Source organism: Rhinoderma darwinii, chromosome 2 (assembly GCF_050947455.1).
Source record: "Rhinoderma darwinii isolate aRhiDar2 chromosome 2, aRhiDar2.hap1, whole genome shotgun sequence".
In the NCBI taxonomy this organism is placed as follows: Eukaryota; Metazoa; Chordata; class Amphibia; order Anura; family Rhinodermatidae; genus Rhinoderma; species Rhinoderma darwinii.
In genome coordinates, this window is record NC_134688.1 from 37,755,305 (window position 1) to 37,777,325 (window position 22,021).

General features: G+C 42.7%; 1 protein-coding gene across 7 annotated transcripts in view; it reads left to right on the plus strand.

The window, feature by feature from the left end:
- Positions 1 to 22,021, plus strand: part of DYNC2H1 (dynein cytoplasmic 2 heavy chain 1) — a 372,805-nt gene that overhangs the window by 8,729 nt on the left and 342,055 nt on the right. For all 7 annotated transcript variants that reach the window (XR_012881305.1, XM_075851543.1, XM_075851542.1 and 4 more), the window contains exons 3-9: positions 6,446 to 6,584; positions 14,415 to 14,533; positions 16,072 to 16,216; positions 16,584 to 16,816; positions 17,840 to 17,974; positions 18,067 to 18,180; positions 18,717 to 18,828. Coding sequence is in view for 6 of the 7 variants with exons in the window: in XM_075851543.1 (XP_075707658.1) it covers positions 6,446 to 6,584; positions 14,415 to 14,533; positions 16,072 to 16,216; positions 16,584 to 16,816; positions 17,840 to 17,974; positions 18,067 to 18,180; positions 18,717 to 18,828 (997 nt within the window). In the remaining variant the exon portion in view is untranslated. The remainder of the gene's footprint in view (positions 1 to 6,445; positions 6,585 to 14,414; positions 14,534 to 16,071; positions 16,217 to 16,583; positions 16,817 to 17,839; positions 17,975 to 18,066; positions 18,181 to 18,716; positions 18,829 to 22,021) is intronic.

The window sequence follows — 22,021 nt, forward strand, 5'->3', positions numbered from 1 at the left end:
CCCAACAGACCCTGTCAAAGGCCGCCTTGGCATCGGTACCCAGCAAAACCATCAAAGTTTTTGCTGTTTCACATGGTAGATAGAATGTAAGATTCTACTGATATTATGTCTACCCTCTCTGCCCTTTACAAAACCTACCTGTCAATCTCCAACCAGTCGGGGCAAAAGCGGTTGGATAAAGTTTAGCCCACCATTTTAAATCACAGTTTAACAGCGAAATAGGTCTAGAACGCCCGCACTGCTCAAGATCCTTACCCTCCTTTAGGAAGTATTGTGATAAATGCTTCCAAAGATTGGTTAGGAAGGGGGGAACCCGAGAGCAGAGAATTACAGACCTCTGTAAATTTGGGGAGTAAGAGATGTCTAAATTTTTTTATAGAAAGAAATGGGCAGGCCATCTGGTCCAGGACTTTTACCCGAAGGAATAGAGTCTAATGTCTTTTCCACTTCTTCTGCAGTGAATGAGGACAAAAGCTGGGAATGATCTAGACCAGACAATTTAGATGTGAAAATGGAGGATAGGAATTCCTCCACCTTCCCTCTCCTGTCCTGAGGCGAAATAGAGATCCCCTCGGAAGAGCCATCCAAGTTATACAGGGATGAGTAGAAAGCCTGAAAAGCTTTATCTATGAGGGGGGAAGAGGTGACCCTAAGTCCTTGAGCATTCGTTATGGCTTCTATGAATGTCCGAGACTGTCTTTGACGGATCAATCAAGTCATTAATTTGGACCCCTTGTCCCCATGAAGATAGGTATGACTACGGGCAGTTTGGAGAGCCTTAGCAGCTTTAACGTTAAGAAGATCTTTGAGCTCTTGACGGAGAGAATAAAGTTCCCTGTACTCCGAAATGGAGCCTGTCCTTTTGTGTGAAGTTTCGATGTTAGATCTGTTGGAAAGCAAGCCAGTAACTTTTTCCGTCCTCTGTCTTTTAAGCCTAGAGGCCAGCGCAATAAATTCCCCCTGGACAAAAGCTTTGTGACTTTCCCAGAGGATAGGTCTAGAGATCTCAGGAGAGTCAAATTCCTCCAATTTAGAAGCAATCTCAGTGCTATGTTCCACTTGCACAATTATAGTGTCATTCCATCTCCAAACCCACTCCCTACGAGTAAAAGCATTTAAGTCTAGAACTAGAGAAACTGGGGCATGATCCAATACCATGATATTTCCAATCTCAACATGTTCCAAACTAGACTGCATAGACCCAGGAACAAACAAGTAATCAAGTCTATGATATGTAGCATGGGGAAGAGAATAAAAGGTGCAATCCTTAACCGCAGGGTGTTTGACCCTCCAAGCGTCCACCAACCCCATACGAGACAATAACAATTTAAGTTTACGAACAGCCGTTGTAGAAACAGACGTATTAGGGGAGGTGGAGTCCAGCGGATGAGCAAAGGGGTAAGGGGAAGATTAGAGGAGAGGAAAACCGTTTAGAAGTTTCACACCCACATATATATATATATATATATATATATATATATATATATATATATATATATAGTGTGTGTGTGTATGTATAGATATACATCTAAAACGTAGGACCAAGCATATGCAAATTCTAGATCAATGCAAACATGACTCTAACCTTAGCTCACATAGTTAAACAATTAAAAGAAAAGAAAGTGGCTATGAAAAATATATAATAAGTTAAGACCCATGCAGGGTGCCAAAACACCCATAAATCAGCAACTCCACTGACTCGAGCACCCCAAAAGCCATAAACAATGTGATTCTAAGAAGGATTCAAGTGTCATTGTTCTGATGAAAGCGCCTTCTACTCTTAGGGGATTTAGCTTTAGAAGTCGACTGCCAAGCATCCAATCGAGGAAACGGTGATCGATCCAATGCCACTGGCATCCAAGAAGGGACATCAAGCAGGGATATGTCCAATTTGCGCCATGCAGTATCCAAATCTTCTGGGGGTACGAATCGTGATCTGCTTACCATCTTTAATGGTTGCCAACCCAAATGGGAACCAGCGGACTGGCAATTTGCAAGCACACAGGACATTCGTAACCGGTCTCAGGATTCGTCGTTTCGTCCGCGTGCTAGCAGCGAGATCCTGAAATAGCAATATTTTGACACCTTCATGCGTAATTTCGTGCGTCTTCCGAGCTGCTTTCAAAATGGCTGCTATATACAAAACTTAATATCCCGCATATAACACCTCTGGGGGGTTCATTCGTTTCGTGTTTTGGCCGCAAGGCTCTATGTACCCTCTCAATAGTAATGGAGGACGCCTGCCCATCCCCTATAAGCGAAGCAAAAATCTGGGTAACCGTACCTTGCAAAGAATCGTACGCCACCGGCTCCGGAATTTCCCGCAGACGAATATTTCTCCGTCTATTGCAGTTTTCCTGATCCTCCAAATGCGTATACAGATTATTCAAGTGCGTCTGGTGCATAATCGCCTCTGCATGCATGGACTGTTGAGAAGAGCAGTAGCATGAGCTTCCTCCAGGGCCAGCACTCTGTGATCTATCTGATGGATATCAGTTTTGATGTCAGGCAGCTCTTTCATGACCGTATTGAGGGCTATCAAAAGTGTATTTTTCAGATAAGCCCTGGAAATAGGATCGACATCATGGTCTCCCGCAGAATCAGATGGGACATAGGAACTATCGGAGTCCTCACCGTGCCGATCTTCTCGTTGGCACGGAGGCGCCATCTTGGATTTTTCCGCCGACTAAGACGGCCGCTTACCAATGAATTTATGCATCTCCTGATTCGGTCTCAGCTGCCCCGGAGTGCCGTGAGAGTCCTTGATCGTATCTTTCCCAGTTTTAACCATTGCTGGGTAATCTGTCTGGTGTAGAGCTGTGGGTTCAGTGAGTGTGTGGAGGAGCGCCGGGATCAAACAGCCATCTCGTAGCGCGGCAAGCTCTGCCCCCATCTGTAGGATATTTTTAAATGACTACTTGCATAGTTTGTACATTTTTCATTTTAGTTACATTGGAGCAGAAAGAAATGTTTGCGAAAGTGGACATTCGCTTTAAGACTGGGACAGAAATGCTGCAAATCTCACCCCCTCATTGGGGGTCTCCGTGCTCGGACCCCCACCAATCAAAACTTTTGACATGTCTCTAGGACATGATAAAATAGCATAACCCTCGCAGGATAAAAGATGGAATCGGAACAAAAGTGCAGCAGGACAATCAGCAATATATGCGCGTCGGGCTCAGCAGCGGACCCCCGGTCTTTGATCTCCCGGCTATTCTTGTACTCTGCAGTTGTATGTATATTGCTATTCAAGCTGTATTGCCTTGATTGTATTCCCTCCTACTTAGGTTTATATGCCAATCTGTGCAAAAGGTTTCATACTTAGTACCTGCTTTTAAATTATGTATGCACTTCAGCATTTTGGGGGATTTCTTGACCGGTTTATTATCTGATTGTCCTGCTGCGCTATTGTTTCGATTCCATCTTTTATCCTGCCAGGGTTATGCTATTTTATTGTGTTTTAACCCCTATCCGCACCAGGACGTAACTGTCCGTCGTCGCGGGAGGTTACTTCCCGCACGAGGACGTACAGTTACTGAGTTTTTCCCGGTGCACACTGTCGGCGACAGTGTGCACCGGGAACCGGGAGGTCAGCTGTCGCCGACCAGCGGTCCTTTGCCGCTGGTTTAGGCAAATTAACCCCTTAAATTCGGCGATCAGGTGCAATCGCCAAATTTTGGGGGTTTCTAACATATCGGCAGACCCCGGTCCGAAATCGCGGGGTTTGCCAATAGTTACTATGGCAAACAGAAGCCAAACAATGGCTTCCGGGTCTGCCATGGACGGAAGCCCATCAGGACCAACCTTTGGCTGGTCCTGATAGGCTTCCTGTCAGAGTGACAGGAAGTCACTGTGTCGTTCCCGATGGCACACGTTCGGCGACAGTGTGCATCGGGAACTTGGAGATCAGCTGTCCCCGACAGCTGACACTCCATTGTTGCCGATCAGCGGCTCATCGCCGCTGATTTTGGCAATTAACCCGTTACATGCGGGGCTCGATTGCGATCTCCGCATGTAGTGGGTTTGTAGCGCATCAGCAGCCCCCATGCAATCGTGGGGGCTGCTGATGCTTGTGATGGCATCCGGCGGCCAGACAACGGCCTCCGGGTCTGCCATGTATGTCAGCCTATGAGGATCAGCCTCTGCTGATCCTCGTAGACCAACTGTCAGAGTGACTGTGACGTCACACTGACAGTTGGAGTACATTACACTACCTAGGTAGTGTAATGTATTCTAGCAGCGATCAGATCTGCAGGTCAAAAAAAGAAAGTGTAAAAAGTAAAAAAAAAAGTTTAATAAACAAAAATATAAAGTGTAAAAAGTTAATAAAAATGTTTTATAAAAGTGTAAAAATAAAAGGTTTTGTTTTCCTATAATAAGTCATTTATTATAGGGAAAAAATGAAAACGTTAAAAAAAAAGTACACATATTTGGTATCACCGTGTTCGTAACGACCCAAACTATAATGTTAATTTTTCCGCACGGTGAACGCCGCAAACAAAATAAACGGAAAACTGTCAGCATCGCTATTTTTTGGTCACCACCCCTCCTAAGATATAGAATAAAAAGTGATCAAAAAGTCGCATTTACCCCAAAATGGTACCAATACAAACTACAACCCGTCCCGCAAAAAACAAGACCTCCCACAGCTTTTTTGACGAAAAAATAAAAAAGTTACGGCTCAGAATATCGTGTCCCAGAAAATAAATTATTTTATAGAAACGTAATTTTATTGTGCAAACGCTGCAAAACTTAAAACTATACACATATGGTATCGGCGTAATCGTACCAACCGGCAGAATAAATTAAAACGTAATTTATTGCGCACGGTGAACGCTGTAATAAATAAAGAATTTAAAGCGCCAAAATCGCAGTTTTTTGGTCACCTTAGCTCTAAAAAAGATCCTGAGGGGCCAAAATGCTCACTATACCCCTAGAAAAATGCCTTGAGGGGTGTAGTTTCCAAAATGGGGTCACTTTTTGGGGGTTACGACTGTTTAGGTACCACAAGACCTCCTCAAACCTGACATGGTGCCTAAAATATATTCCTAAAAAAAGGAGGCCCCAAAATTCTCTAGGTGCTCCTTTGCTTCTGAGGCCGGTGCTTCAGTCCATTAGGACACTAGGGCCACATGTTGGATATTTCTAAAAACTGCAGAATCTGGGCAATAAATATTGAGTTGCGTTTCTCTGGTAAAACCTTCCGTGTTACAGATTTTTTTTTTTATTACAAATAAATTTCGGCAAAAAAAATGAAATTTGTAAATTTCACCTATACTTTGTCTTAATTCCTGTGAAACGCCTAAAGGGTTAAAATACTTTCTGAATGTGGGTTTTGAATACCCTGAGGGGTGCAAGTTTCAAAATGGGGTGATTTATGGGGACTTTCTAATATATAAGGCCCTCAAAGCCACTTCAGAACTGAACTGGTCCGTGAAAAAATGGCCTATTGAAATTTTATTGAAAATATAAGAAATTGCCGCTAAAGTTCTAAGCCTCGTAACGTCCTAGAAAAATAAAAGTACGTGAAAAAAAAGATGCAAACATAAAGTAGACATATGGGGGATGTTAACTAGTAACTATTTTGTGTGGTATTACTATCTCTGTTTTACAAGCAAATACATTTAAATTTAGAAAAATTCAAATTTTTGCTAAAATTTGAAGTTTTTCACAAATAAATATTGAATTTATCAACCACATTTTTTCACTAACATAAAATACAGTATGTCACGAGAAAACAATCTCAGAATCGCTTGGATAGGTAAAAGCATTCCGGAGTTATTACCACATAAAGAGACACATGTCAGATTTGAAAGAATCATCTGTGTCCACAAGGCCAAAACAGGCTGTGTCCTAAAGGGGTTAATGTTGTCTGTTTGCATTTGTCTGATTGACATTAATAAAGTATATTTTTTGTATTTTTTCAATGATATGGTCGTGACCGTTTTTTCTTTTTTGGTTTAATCTATCAGTCACTAGGACCACTGGTATATCTGGGGTTATTGCTTAGTTGGCTAAATGTCTCTTGGACATGTCAGAAGTGTGTTGAACCCTTTAATACTATTATACCCACAACTCACTCACAACAGGACACTAACAATACAATTCACAATATCAGCTTGTTGATGGTTTCCAACAACCAACAGAAGTTTTCTTCTATAGAGTGAAAACAAGCTGGGACAGCAGTTCTAATGATCTATGAGTGCAAGTGGGGCAGCATGGGGCACAAAAAGTTTAGGCCTGCCGATGGGCCTAGAAATGAGTTGCAATGGCATGCGGTTCCATTTCTGTCTTATTTCCCTCTTAAATCTTTCTACATTGATGGTTATCTTTGTTTCAGCCACCAATTTAAGAAAAAATCTGAAATATTTAAATTAATGACATTGTTACCTCTGACTTTCTCAATTGAATTTTTTTTGAATTTTGAATTTTCTGATTTATTAAGGATGAGAAATGGAGTAAGGAATTTGACCCTAAGCTTCAAACCTTACTTAGTGACCTGGAGGCTGGTCTGGGCAGTGTGCTGCGGAGGACTGCTACCAGCAGGGGGAGCTCTAAGACTGGAGAAGAAGAAGACTTGCAAGGTAATAATCAATTCTCTAAAATAAAATGTATATATTGTGTGTGTGTGTGTGCACAGACTGCACTATTGTTGCCGTAAAACATACTGGAACTACTGATAAAAAGTGCATAATGCAGATGTGAACAGAGTCTAACGCATTTAAAACCAGCATGAAAAAAAATCTGCAATTGGTTTACAAAAAATATACATCTTTTATTTTTTTTACTTCTGCCATAATATTAACCCCTTAGTGACCAACAGTACGCCTTTTTACGTTCCTCACTAATGGGCTTTAGGCTAATGCGACGCCTTTTAACGTGATCGCATTAGCCTAAAGTAGCGCCGAAATTAAAGATCGGGGCTCCGTTCTCTCAGCTACCGGAGGTAGCTGAGAGTTCGGGGCAACGACCAGAGACCATAACGAGTGGTCTCTGGTCACGTGATCGCCGTGAATCGCTATTTCACGGCGTTCACGCTAAACCGGCGGATAATCGCCATTTCTCTCTCCTCTCATGGAATAACTCCTTAGAGAGGAGGGAGAACGGGTAAATAGTGCGCCCCCCCCCCCGTCCGATTCCCCTTCATGTCCGATTCCCCCCCCCCCCAAAATGGCGCCTGAGTGCGCTTTGCATAACTTACCTGTGTCGTCATCTGGCACAGCAACAATCAGGGACCGTTGTGACTGGTCCCTGATCAGGTGATCTCTGTGATAAAACCTATCACAGAGATCACTGACAGTTATTTTCAAAACACAGCCAGGACATGGGCTGTATTTCTCTCTCCTCCCATTGTAGTTGTTCTGAGAGGAGAGAGAAATCAGTCTAAGTCCTGTGCTGTGAAGAAAGAAAAAAAGTGATAAAAAATCATCGTTCTTATACATACATATATATATATATATATATATATAATATATCAAATCTATATTAGCGTCAGCGCTAGTTTAGCGTCAGCGCTAGTTTAGCGTTAGTGCTAGTTTAGCGTTAGTTCTAGTTTAGCGTTAGTGCTAGTTTACCGTTAGTTTAGCGTTACTTTAGGGTTAGGGCTAGTTTAGCGTTCGTGTTTAGGGCCGTTTAGAATTAATTTTACGTCTGTTTATATAAAAAAAAAATATATATATAAAAAAAAATAAAAAAATTTGTGTCGTTTTTAGGATTTTAGGTTTACTTTAGGGTTAGGACTTATAGGGCATATATATATATATATATACATACACATCTATAAATATGTCTCAGCGTATGTACAGCGCGGAGCAAGCCTACGCCTTGCTATGTTCCGACACTTCTGAAAGCGAAACAGACACCGCTTCAGAATTTGTTCCAGACAGTGACAGTGACGATTCTAATTCCACCGCTGAACCCCATAGTCCTATGGTGGTGGATACGTCAGTCGCTGTAGAGGTGTCAAGTGCAGGGCCGAGTGTTGCAGTCCCTCCCGTGATGTGGGATCCTGCACTATCATTTTCCCCCCAAGTACCCCAATTTGAAGCGACCCCAGGAATTAGTGTCGACGTCCAAAATTTTACCCCCTATAATTTTTTTAATTTATTTATATGTGATACGGTCCTAGACTTGATAGTCCAGCAGACTAATCTGTATGCTAGGCAGTTTGTTCTACAAAAGCCTGCATCTATGTACTCCAGAATGTGGAGCCCCACAAGTGTCCCAGAAATAAAAAAATTTTTAGGCATTACCCTCAATATGGGTTTGGTTAAAAAACCCTCTGTCCGGTCCTACTGGACTTGTAGTGCTGTCCACGCTACCCCTGTATTTGCAGCAGTGATGTCCAGAAACCGCTATGAGGCCCTAATGCGATTCATGCATTTTACTGATAATTCCCAAGTCCCCCCAAGAAGTGACCCAGCTTATGATCGGCTTAATAAATTAAGGCCATTAATCACCCTTCTAAATGATTTATTTTTAAAGTTGTACACCCCTGACAAAAATTTGTCAGTAGATGAATCGCTCATGAGCTTCAAAGGGCGTCTTTCCTTTCGTCAATTCATCCCTTCCAAACGAGCCAGATATGGGGTGAAATTGTACAAAGTTTGCGAGAGCACAACGGGTTACACCTGCGGTTTCAAAATCTATGAAGGCAGGGACTGCCAAATTTATACCCCAGGCTGCCCAGAAACTATTGGCACCTCTGGCAAAATTGTGTGGAACCTAATGGAGCCATTTCTGCACAAGGGGTACCACGTCTATACAGACAATTTTTATACCAGCGTTGCCCTTTATAAAGCCCTCCATGCTGCAAATACAGGGGCCTGTGGGACAGTACGGAAGAACAGAGTGGGACTCCCACAACAGTTGGTGTCCAGGCGTTTGGGAAAGGGAACATCCATGGCCCTTGCAAGTCAGGAATTGCTTGCAGTGAAGTGGGCCGACAAGAAGGATGTCTACATGCTGTCCACCGTACACACGGACACCACTGTGGCAATTACGGAGAGGGGGGCTACCACTGCAAAGCAGAAACCTGTCTGTGTAACAGACTACAACAAATTTATGGGGGGTGTAGACCTTTCCGACCAGGTGCTTCAGCCTTACCTGGTGAAGCGCAAAAATAAGGCCTGGTACAAAAAGGTAGCAATCTACCTCATCCAGGTTGCTACCTATAACAGTTTTGTTATTTTCAAAAAAGCCCAAGGAGCGCTCACTTTCCTTCAATTTCAGGAGAAGGTCATTAGCATCTCCTTTTTGAGTCCACTATACCGGCACAATCCTGCGAATCTGAGGATGTGCGCAGGCTTTCAGAGCGCCACTTTTTACACCCTATTCCCTCCACTGAGACCCAAAAATATCCCCAAAAAAGGTGTCGGGTATGTAGCAGGCATGGCAGGAGGAGGGATACCCGCTTTTATTGCCCCATGTGTCCATCAAAACCAGCCCTTTGTAACTATCCCTGTTTCGAAACCTTTCACACGGTTGCAAATTACTAGAATTTAACACAAAAAAAAATAATGGGTTGGGGGCCTTTTTAGGGAGTCAATTTCTTTATATTTTCTTTTTAGTTCGTGGGCTTTCCAAGTAGGGATTATTTCTTGTGGGAGAGGTTGTAGAGCACATTTTTTTCAGACCGTGAAACTAATTTTACCCCTTATGATTTTTTTTATTTATTTGTGGGTGATCAAGTGCTGGAATTAATTGTCCAGTACAAAATCCCACATCCACAATTTTTTTATTTTGACTGTTCTTATGACTATGTCCTGCCACATACGGCTGTTACATTCCTAATTCTGTACCGTGATACGGGCATGATCTTTTTTTTTTATTTGGAGGATCTCTAATAATTGAGCTGTTCCTTATCAATACACCATGGGCTTTGTTACGGTTCTTCTGGAAATACTGACATCATTTTGGGGATTAGTGATCCTTTACTGTTCCTATAGATGGTTTTGGACACTGCCCCTCTATATATTCTGTAGGTGATTGGTTGTTTTGTGCACATAGCGGTTCCTACCTTGCCGGGCAGGGGTCTGTTATGGTGTACCGCGTCACTTGGCACATTCGTCCCTCATAAGGATTGATGGAGCTAAAGAGACGTTGTACAACCAGTCACTGAAAAAAAAAATCCTTGTCATGACAGCCCTGCAGGTGTTCTTCTATCTAGTGAACAGACTCGAGTTTGCAACATAGTTGGATACATTTTCCTCCATTTGTTTGAAGATATTGCCCGTCACTCCAGTACAGTTTATTTTTTCCTCTCTGACTGATTTTATATTAGGACAGAATTCTGTCCACAATGACATCATAATGGCACCAACTGCTTCTTCAGCAAGACATAGTCATAAGTACAGGCAAATACGTCTATAGCGACATGTATCCATTATGAATACACGGCTTCACTTCTATTCTGTGCCGCACAAATTTATTAATGTGGCGTATTTCTAACAAAATAACCTTCTACCACGTCTCCTCTATTTCATGTGGAAACGTAATAAGAGTTTGAAGAAAACATTATATACCCATAGTGTCTGAAATGATACCCATTATTTCCTCATTTAAAAAATGTTTGGTCCGCATGCCCACTACACCACTAGATGAATACCTTTAGGGGTTTAGTTTTTAAAATGGGGTCATTTCTGCGTGGTTTTTTTTTGTTCAGGCAGCTCAATGCCTCTAAATGCATGATATGGGGCCTAGAATTTATTCAATTGTGCCCTGAAAGCCAAAGGGTGCTCCCTCTCTTTTTGGCCCAGCCACAGGTCTAATAAGCAGATTATGGCAACAATGAGAGTATTTTTGAAAACAGGAGAAACAGGGTGATAGATTTTGGGGTGTGTTTCTTCATTTTCATGTTCGCTTTACAAAGAAATTTGTCTTCAAAGTGATACTTTTATATAAAAAGTGTTTTTTTTATTTTATTTCACCAGCTATGCATTAAATTTAGCAAAAAACTGTGGGGTCAAAATACTCACTACACCCCTAGATAAATACCTTAAGGGGTCTAGTTTTCTAAATGGGGTCGTTTATGGGGAGTTTCTATCGTTCTGGTAGTTCAAAACCTCTCCAAATGTACAGTGGGGCCTAAAACAATTTCAAGCAAAATAGGAGTCCTGAAAGCCACCGGGTGCTCCCTTTCTTTCGGGCCCTGCTGTGTGTCCAGGCAACACATTAGGGTCACAATGGGGGAATTTTTGAAAACAGGAGAAACAGGGTGATAGATTTTGGCGTGTGTTTCTTCATTCTTATAGTCGCTTTACACAGAAATCGGTCTTCAAAGTGATACTTTTATTAAAAAAGTGAATTTTTATTTTTTTTCACCTGCTATGCATTAAATTTAGCAAAACACTGTGGGGTCAAAATACTCACTACACCCCTAGATAAATACCTTAAGGGGTCTAGTTTTCTAAATGGGGTCGTTTATGGGGAGTTTATATCGTTCTGGTAGTTCAAAACCTCTCCAAATATACAGTGGGGCCTAAAACATTTTCAAGCAAAATATGAGTTCTGAAAGCCTCTGGGTGCTCCCTTCCTTTCAAGCCCTGCTGTGTGTCCAGGCAATGCATTAGAGTCACAATGGGGGCATTTTTGAAAACAGGAGAAACAGGGTGATAGATTTTGGGGTGTGTTTCTTCATTCTTATGGTCGCTTTACACAGAAATCGGTCTTCAAAGTGATACTTTTATGAAAAAAGTGAATTTTTATTTTTTTTTCACCTGCTATGCATTAAATTTAGCAAAAAACTGTGGGGTCAAAATACTCACTACACCCCTAGATAAATACCTTAAGGGGTCTAGTTTTCTAAATGGGGTCGTTTATGGGGAGTTTCTATCGTTCTGGTAGTTCAAAACCTCTCCAAATGTACAGTGGGGCCTAAAACATTTTCAAGCAAAATATGAGTCCTGAAAGCCTCTGGGTGCTCCCTCCCTTTCGGGCCCTGTCGTGTGTCCAGGCAACGCATTAGGGTCACAATGGGGGCATTTTTAAAAACAGGAGAAACAGGGTGATAGATTTTGGCGTGTGTTTCTTCATTCTTATAGTCGCTTTACACAGAAATCGGTCTTCAAAGTGATACTTTTATTACAAAAGTGAATTTTTATTTTTTTTCACCTGCTATGCATTAAATTTAGCAAAAAACTGTGGGGTCAAAATACTCACTACACCCCTAGATAAATACCTTAAGGGGTCTAGTTTTCTAAATGGGGTCGTTTATGGGGAGTTTCTATCGTTCTGGTAGTTCAAAACCTCTCCAAATGTACAGTGGGGCCTAAAACATTTTCAAGCAAAATATGAGTCCTGAAAGCCTCCGGGTGCTCCCTCCCTTTCGGGCCCTGTCGTGTGTCCAGGCAACGCATTAGGGTCACAATGGGGGCATTTTTGAAAACAGGAGAAACAGGGTGATAGATTTTTGGGTGTGTTTCTTCATTCTCATGGTCGCTTTACAAAGAAATCGGTCTTCAAAGTGATACTTTTATGAAAAAAGTTAAATTATATTTTTTTATGCCTGCTTTGCATGAATTCTTACAAAAAAACTGTGGGGTCAAAATACTTACAACACCCCTTAATAAATACCTTAAGGGGTCTAGTTTTCAAAATGGGGTCACTTGTGGGGGTTTTCACCATTCTGACACCTATGAGCCTATGAAAACCTGGCTTGGTGCAGGAAAACAAAATGTACTACAAAATTTATAAAATTATTACTTAACTTGTAAGTCCTCTAAATTGCTCAAAAATTATTTTTTTTTTCAAAAGTGCTGCCAAAATAGAGTAAAGAGATGGAAATATATATTTAATAAAAAAAATTGTACAGTATGTGTGTACATATGTGACATATTGCAGTTAAAAATAGGGAAAAATGATAATTTTTACAAAATTTCTTCAATTTTTCTATTTTTTAAGTTATTTCCGCAAATCGTATCAGTCTACTTTTACCACTAAAATAAAGTACAACATGTGACGAAAAAACAATGTCAGAATTACTTGGATATTCAAAACTTTCACAGAGTTATTCTCTGATAAAGTCACACATACCAGATTTGACAAATTTGGCTTGGTCATTAAGGTCCAAACAAGCTTGGTCACTAAGGGGTTAAATATACACTACTTAACATTGAAATTGCAACACCAAGAAGGAAAAGTTCTGGAATTGTGGAAATCACAGGATCAATAGACATGCTAATGATATGCAAATAAAAAAAAATGGAAACAAAATATTCCAAACATCTTGAATTATTCAGTATAGAGTCCGAGCGCCACATACAGAAATACACGCACTTACACGCCTTGGCATTCTCAATGAGGTTATTAATGGTTGTCTGAGGAATGTTATGCCACGCTGAATGCACTTTGGCACACAAATCATCAAGATTGGCTTCTGGCAGCTCAATTTGCAATTTCTGACCAATGACGTCCCAGATGTGCTCGATGGGAGACAAGTCCGGAAACGCTGCAGGCCATGGAAGCACGTTTAGGCCACGCTGGCTGCTCACAGCATGAGCACGACCATATCAACGTAACGCCTAGCTGTTAGTGTACCTGAAATGAAGGGTCCGGCTACCGTACATTATGCCACCCCACACTATAATCCCGGGAGTAGGACCGGTGTGACGTTCCCTTATGAAGGCCTCTTCATGACGCAGCCCACGTGGTCTCCAGACCAATCTCCGGCTATCATTGCGTTCGAGACAAAAGCGGGACTTATCACTAAAGGGGATAGACCTCCATTCCAGCCTCCATTGCCGTCTTGCTGTGCACCATGATAGCGTTTGGGAGCGGTGGCCTGTGGTGAATGGAACACCTGTAGCTGGGCGTCTTACTCGTAGTCTAATATTGTGCAAACGCATTCTGATGGTTTGTGTTGACACTGGTTGCCGCCCAAAGCTCGAGATGTGACGTCCGATTTCACTTGCAGTACAGAATGGATCCCTACGCACCGTTTTTCCAATCAGAAGATCCGTCTGTGCTGGGGTTCGCCTCCGCGCAACTCTTGCTGCGATTCCCATTTTTTCTCCCAACGTCCGGGACACGCATTGTAACCTTGAACAGTGCTGACATCTCGGCCTAGGAGCGTAGCGATCTGCCGGAGTGATAAACCAAGGTCTCTCAGTTCAAGGATTCTGCCCCTCCCAGTTTGCGACAAGTGGCGATAACTGGCATGTCAACGAACAGGAGGCATCGCACAATCATCCCACACCACTTGATTCCGATCTCTGAGGTTTCATGTGGCTAAAAAACTTTGCTTTCAATCTGGATTTCATGCCTCCCACATGTCGCACAGTGGAGCTAGGCGCTTGAACATTTGATAATTTGCAGATCTTAGCGACACCTCCTCTATTTTCATAACCTTACGACTCGCCCTTCTTGGTTTTCCAATTTCAATGTTGAGTGTAAAAATTCTTCTCTTTGTTTTGCAGGAATTCTAATTCCGTCTGATGAATTGCAGTTCTGGGCTGAGATTGCAGAAAGCCGGAGTAAATCTGGTGTCCGAGAGAGAGCAGCTCATTTCTTAAGTTTGTTTCAAGGAATTGAAAAAGTGAGCAAATATTCTTCTTAGACCCATGAAATATCCACATTTTGAATGACCAATAACACGTTAGTCTTGCATGTCAGAAACTAATGTACAGCCGGGTTGACATTTGCGCTATTTGTAGTATGTTTTGTGCTCAAAAACGAATGGAATTTGATTGTCATTAGTTTGTATAATTTTCCATAAGAGTCAGGTAGCAGGACGCTTTCTGCACTTATATCTATCTCTATCTCCATAATAAAGCTCAATGGTAAATTAGATTCTCCTAACATGGAACCTCATAAGTCCCTAAGGTCTCGTCTCCATGGGTTTTGCCATATTTATGTCAACATGGACATCAGGAGATTTGCATGCACTAACATGGGGGTACACTGATGGCGTCTTCCACTATCACATAAATTCTTTGTATTAAGTAGTGTATTGTCTCTGAGGACAGTGCAAAACACCTTGTGGCACCCTGATGGTGTGTATCACTGATCTCTGCCCTCGCTACCATCCACACACATTAGTGTTTCTCGCTTTTCTTAGTTCTGCCACGACACTCTGATAGTATTTGCCACGCAGGTGTTGTAAAGCCGAATTCAGTGATAATTTCCTTTTGAATAATAAAGACAAAAATGAAAAAAAAAAATTAGTTTGTGACGGAATTGATGATATAAAGGGCTTCCCTTTGTCCATAGTTTGGGACCCATAGAAATTTAATAGAATCCACCATGATTTGTTTTAACAAAAATAAATTAAAATAAATACTTCCAAAAACAAACCCACAAGTATGAACGCACACAATGCCTTCATATCGCGGCAGAAACCGCAGTGTGACCGCAACGTATGAATACACCCTAATTCCAGGTTTAGAATGTCCCAACATTCTGGGATTTGGAATCTTCTGATTTTGCACTTGGACCCTGAACACTGCAGAGGACTGAAAACTGTCGGCATCGCTTCTTTAAAGGGGTTGTCTCATTATAGAAAATCACTTTAGTATTAGAACCATATATATCCGGCACCCAATCCCACGGCAAAATCAACTATTTGCCGTTGGCTGCCCGTTTTCCCTGCTTGTGGAAAACGTGGTATCACACCTGCGCGAGAAACTTTTGTTAGCGGCTCTCCACTTATTTGCATATATTTAATCGGTTGGAAAGTAGGGGTTAATACAAACCTATAGTTTGGTTATTGTATGTTCATGAAACATGGTGACCGTTGCAGTAGGGTGCCGCAGTGTTTCTTCCTAGCATTTTGTTCCTGGATTTGAACCCGTAGAGGACAAGTTGGACTGCCCTTCTACATCAAAAATAGTGTCACCCTCCATCCTCTGTATGAAGGATTACTCCCTCTGTTTGACCACATTCGTGTGGCCATACCGCGTTACACGTTACTCAGGGCCATCGTAATGTATGCATAAAATTGGCTCTGTTTTTAGAATGGAGGAGCATTTATACGATTTTACTGCAATATGAAGTCCTGATTCCCTGGTTGATCACGTGATGTTGTATGACCGGGTTATTATCTGCATGTTTGTAACGTTTATGGTGCGTTTACAGTATTACAACAGCCTCGACACTCTGCCTTTGGCTGAAGTTGTGGAACTTGTAGAGACCACCAGGGAAACGGTGGATGATGTGTGGAGACAGACGGAGCACGACCCTTATCCCGAAAGCCGCATGAAGCAATTACTGGAGATCATCGGTAGGATGCGTCAGGGTGGCCGACATCTACTGTAGAATATCATTACATTATATCATTATAGTCATGTTCTGGTTACATGCACAGATGGTATGGTCTGCTGTATGTTCTACCTCCAACATCTATGACGAACCTACCGCTGATACCTGAGTGTGAAACGCAGCCTCTGAAGTTCAGTTGTGTAATTGTATTGGAGACTTTTAAGGGTGCGGTTGTAACGTTAGACCCTTGGTGACCGATATCTAGCACGCTATATGTAAAATATATATATATATTATATCGTGGCCAATCAGAAGCATCGAGTTGTATCATATGAAGTTCAATTATGACATTTTGCTATCATGGACAACATTCCCACTGTATATTCTAGGCAATGCGCTGGGACGCTGTGTTCAGAAGAACCTGGGTGAGATGAATCTGTGGACCGACCCATATCCTATAGTAAAGGAGAACCTTAGAGCAGGCATTACCGTGTGTGAGCAGTGGACCGCTGCCTGCGAACATCTGACCAGCCAGCTTTGGCGGCGGTACACACCTCACCCGTGGAAAAATGAGAAATACGTTACAGAATCTCTTCAAAACCTTGGCAGACGTCTGGAAGAGGTATCGTATGGTTCGACCAGTATCACAAGAGGCTGGTAAAGGGGCATGTTTTGCAAGTTATCTGCAACAATCAGAATGCTTCTCCCAGTGGAAAACCATTTTGACCATTACAAATCTTGTTTACGCGTATTGGTAATTCCGTGGCATTCTCCCATATGATGGCTGAATAAATGTCGGCAGTGTTTAATCCGTTTCAGACAAGGAAAATTTAAAGTAAGTCCTCAATCTGTCACGATAAGTTTCCAGCCAACATTTTAGTAACACGCAAAACAATCATCTCTCCAGTCATATTGGTAATGATTCGCATTATTAAGCTTCCCCGTATCTTAATGGAACTTGTCCTAGTAATGGATTCCTTTTTATGAATGTGATCTTACTCCCTGTCAATCATTTGCTCTCATTTAAATAGTTTTTTCTACACGGATAATCCCCTTTCTAAATGCAGCCTGACACTGAGCAGCCAATCGCTCCCGGTCCTGCTGCTGTCATTTCTTGTGATCAGCGGTTTCTCTACATAGAGCCATGTTAGGGTCTTGGTCCCTCACCTGCCTTTACTTATTTGGTCCATACCTATCTGTGTCCCTATAAACTCCACTCAATAACCAAGTATGTTTATTGGGGTACCATTGGGTATCTGGGACCCATTCCATATATCTTTGTGTGATTGACCTTGTTGGGTTTGCCTCGACTATATCTTTTATCAGAATATTATTCAAAGTTGTGCCTTAATAGTGCTGCCGCTAGGAGACCTATATTTAACCCCGAAAACTAGATCAGATCCTGTCAGGGAAAGCAAAGAAAGGTTTTCCTGGATTCCCCTGTCAATATCCAGTCCTGTTTTTGGTGCTAAGTATTCAGCATTTATATGGAGCCATAATACGGCAAAGTGAATAAAGCCAAATACTATAGACAAAATCTAATTTTGTATTCTCTTTGTTATCTTTGGTAAATAGCAAGATATCTTATCCATTTACTGCTTGTCTACAGCAGGAACCAATAAAATATGTATTCTGATCTCTGCAGGTGCTTACAATAAGGATGATGCATGAAAAGTTGGCTTACTTTCTGCCCTCTGGTGAAGATCATGCCCAGCGTTCTGGAAAATTATTTGAACCTTTTGCTGGATTGAACCCGGTGCACTACAACCCATATACAGAGGTAGTTCGGATGTCCGCTACTATGGCAGGGTCTGAGTACTAATATATTCCACTGTCACTGATGAGACTCATAGTAATGTCCATCTCTTCCAGCCTTTATGGAGAGCTGCAGTTTCACAATATGAAAGAATAATTGAGCCGGCGGAAGAAAAAATAGCAAGCAAGCTGAAATCTTATTTTTCCGATATTCACGACAGTCCACAACAGGTATCTACATGAGTCAAACTGCTTAAAGGGGTTATCCAGAATTTTAAAATTGATTGTCCGACTCTCTCCACCCCCGCCGATCAGCTGTTTAAAGGGGCTGTGGCGCATGCTGTTACTTTTGTAGCGACTGTGCAAGGTGCTGCAACGTTGTCCCATTCACTTGAATGGGACGGTTCTGCAACACCTTGCGCAGCTGCTACAAAAGTAATGGTGTGCAAGTACAAACAAAGATGAAATCGATGTAAACAATGAAGGGGCCGCAGCGCTCGTTCAATATTACAGAATAAATCAAATAGATACTGAAGGAGAGAACGCCCTCACAATGGGAGATTATAGTCTATAAGGAAGTAGGGAAAGAGACGTTAAGGGGGTAGAGTATAACAATTGTGTCGTACGCGTTTCTGACAAGGTTTTTTTTTTTGTTCGTGACCCTTTTACCAGAAATCGAATAACTGGTACCTTGTCTGACTCTTATGATTGTTGAATATGTATTGCAATTTACTTTGCGTTATTCATATTATTGTCTTATATTTCAGCTTCTTCAAGCTTTTCAGAGACACAAAGAGCTGGTAAAAAGACCAAGTATAAGGAAGCGTCTAATTCTAGAACGAGAGACTTTGCTGGCCAGACTTGTGGACTATATTAAAGGTAATGATGTCATGAGATGTTGTAGACCTACAGTATGTGCCTCACTTTTGTGTTGTAAGGTGCTGGAAGAGTAACCCTCAACTACAGTAGGTAAGCCTAGTTATAATTCTTTAAGCAGCTTAGAGAACTGGTTAAGAGAAGCTTGTGTATGTCTGGCATGTAAAAGAAGCAGATTGTCAAAAAGCTGAATTTAGTGCTTTTAGGACACCACATAACAACAAAATAATTCCTGCTTAGTTGTTTATAACGTCTCATCTGCCACTAGGAGACTGACACTAGGTTGGCTCTTCTATGCAGGCGATGCCTCTTCCGCAGGCACTAGTCTAATCGTTGTGCAGAAGCTGTGGGAGCAGGAAAATATCCACATGGAAAAGCCAGGTGGAACGACAAGAAACAATAAGAAAAAAAATCCACATCTTGGCCCGGGAAGAACTGAACCGAACAACGTAGTGACCTAGTTCACAGAAGAAAGGCACAGAGGTTGGGATCTGTGTCCCCCAATGAATCCAATAAGAGAAGGATTTTATGGTTCGTACAAAAAAATCAAAATCAAATTTTCTTGTTAATTTTGGACACCGCACCAAGAGACGTCCTAAAGCTGTGCCAGAGGGTGGAAACAAGGAGAAAAGACCTTCCATGCGATGCGCTTGGCAATGGAAGGGAGGAGTAAATTGAGCAACTGTCACGTAGGGTGCGTGGACCCACTGGGCCGTACCGCCTTGACGGTATTGCAACTGGCCAACAGGATACAAGTGAAGTCAATAGTTTGAATAGGTGTACCTGTGGTATCTTCAGACAGTAGCAAGATAGGCTCGGATGGGACCTTGGCAGCAGGCAGACACCAGGCGTGGTGTAACAAGACAGATGTAGTACTCCGCACAACATGACTCCAACTATCAACGGCACTAGGACCAGGATAGTACAGGATACACTGGGAGCTGGAAAATACTTAAGGGACCATTTGCAGAGACGAACATAGGCAATGTAGGAAGTGGCACGGCCCTTATAGTCTAGGGTGCTCATGGGCTAATTAGGTTATCAAATTTAGGTGCGTGCACGCTCGTGCCCGGTTTTAAAGGGCCAGCGCACTCTACGGGAACCAGCAGAAATTAAGCGGAACTGAGCGCTGGCCCGCATCTCCTCCTCAGGAGACGCCAGCACTCACTGACGCTCACTGAACCATAGCTGCGGCCGTCAGGAGGTGAGTAAACCTGACGGCCCGCGGCCATGGGTGTTACAGCAACACCCTGCAGGAAGGTCTTTATCTAGGAACGAACATTCAAAGGTTGTTGAAAGAGAATGTGCATTGTAGAAATCTTTTAAGGAATTTTAGGCCAAGACTTTGCTCCAACACTGACTGTAGAAAGTGTAGTCTGGCAACAGAACACACAAGGGGGTGAAAAATGCTCTTTGCATCAATGGAATTAAGGTTTCTAGGAGCGATGATACACCTTAGCCGATTTTAGATGAAGTGACAGGGAAATTTGTGGTTTAGACAGGACAGGAATAGGACAACGCCTGGAGTCCCCCATCATTGACATATTTGGAGAAAGAACTCTGGGTGGAGATACCAATCCCCTGCGGTACATCTCTCTCGACTGAGGAAATCCGCAGTACAATTGTCCACTCCTGACATGTGGACCGCAGATAAAGCTGGAACGTGATCCTTGGCCCAACGTAAGATCCAGGAGGGCTCTCGCATAACTGAGGGACTCCAAGTGCCCACCTTGTAATTCAGATAGGCAACTACTGTGGAAATGTCTGTCCTGAATCCTGACCAGATGACCCTAAATAAGGGCAGTTCAAGGAGATTGTGCTAGGAAGATGGTCTTCCGCTTTAGGAGGTGGATCTGCAAGTAGGCCTCCACATTTTACTACAGGCCCTGGACTGTGCGAAGACCGAACACTGCCCCCAGCCTGTGAAGCTTACAGCCGTGAGGAGGACTAGCCACCTGAGAGGCAGGAAGGACCGACCATGAAAGATCACGGGGGACGAGTCCTACCAGAGAAGATCTGAGTGGACCAGCAGAGGCAGAATAATCTTCTTGTCCAGATAAGCAGGGGCTTTGTCCCAATGAGAGAGGATCGCCTGTTGGAAGAGTCGTGTGTGAACCTGGGCATACGGAATTGTATCGAACGTCGATACCATTTCCCCCAACAACCTTATGCAAAATCATATAGAGCGCTACTGTAGATTGGATGGACTTGATCTTTTCCACAGAGAGAAGGACTGTGGCTGTTCTGGTATTGAATATCATCCCCAAGAATTCCATGTTCTGAGACTGAAAAAAGGAGGCTATGTGTTGGTTGACAATTCAACCGAACCTCTGCACAGTGTGCAGATTGAGACTGAGGCTGGAGAAATTGTCTTGGTAGAAGGGAGCTTTCACAATGTCATCTAGGTAGGGGATTATGGCAACTCCCCTGGCTCAAACAAGAGCCCTGAGATCTGCCATGATGTTGATGAAGGGGGCAGTGAAAAACCCAAATGGATGCTGTGAACGGACCGCGAAGTGAAGGAACCGCTGGTGGGACCTGACAATGGGGATGTGGTGGTAGGTTCCGCGTATGTCGAAGGATAACCGAAACCCGCCCCGTTCCATCGACACGGCCACAGACTGCAAGGATTCTATCTGGAGCCTGCGAGTGCGCACAAAACAGTTTAACTTTAGATTCAAGATTGTGGTTATGGAACCGTCCTTTTTGGGGGACAAAAAGGTTTGATTAGAACTCCTTGAAGCATTCAGAATGACAACTTCCTGAAGGAAAAGAGAGCGAAATACTTGGAAAAAAGCGGACAAGAGCAAGAAGGTGTCAAAGAAAAGAACCGTCCTGGACAAAGGGACAATAATTCTATCTTGTACCCTGAGGACACCACGGCACAAGCCCAGGGGTCTTTTGTGTGGGCAAGCCAAACCCCCTGAAAGGAGAGAAGCCAATCCCCCCCCACTTGAGGGGAAGACTCGAGTGGATCAGGTCTTCATGCCAAAGTGGATTTGACAGAGGCCGGTTTTTTGGTCTGGGTTCAAAGCTGGCAAGAAGGTTTGAAAGACTGTCTCCTGGTGTTGTAAGGACAACAGGGTTTCTTCTCTGCTCTTTGAGATGTGAAGTCACAAAAGTAAATCCTTGGCAGATTTTGGCATCAAGGTCGATTCTGCGGTAAAACACAGATTTTTAACCCTGGTTGTTTCAG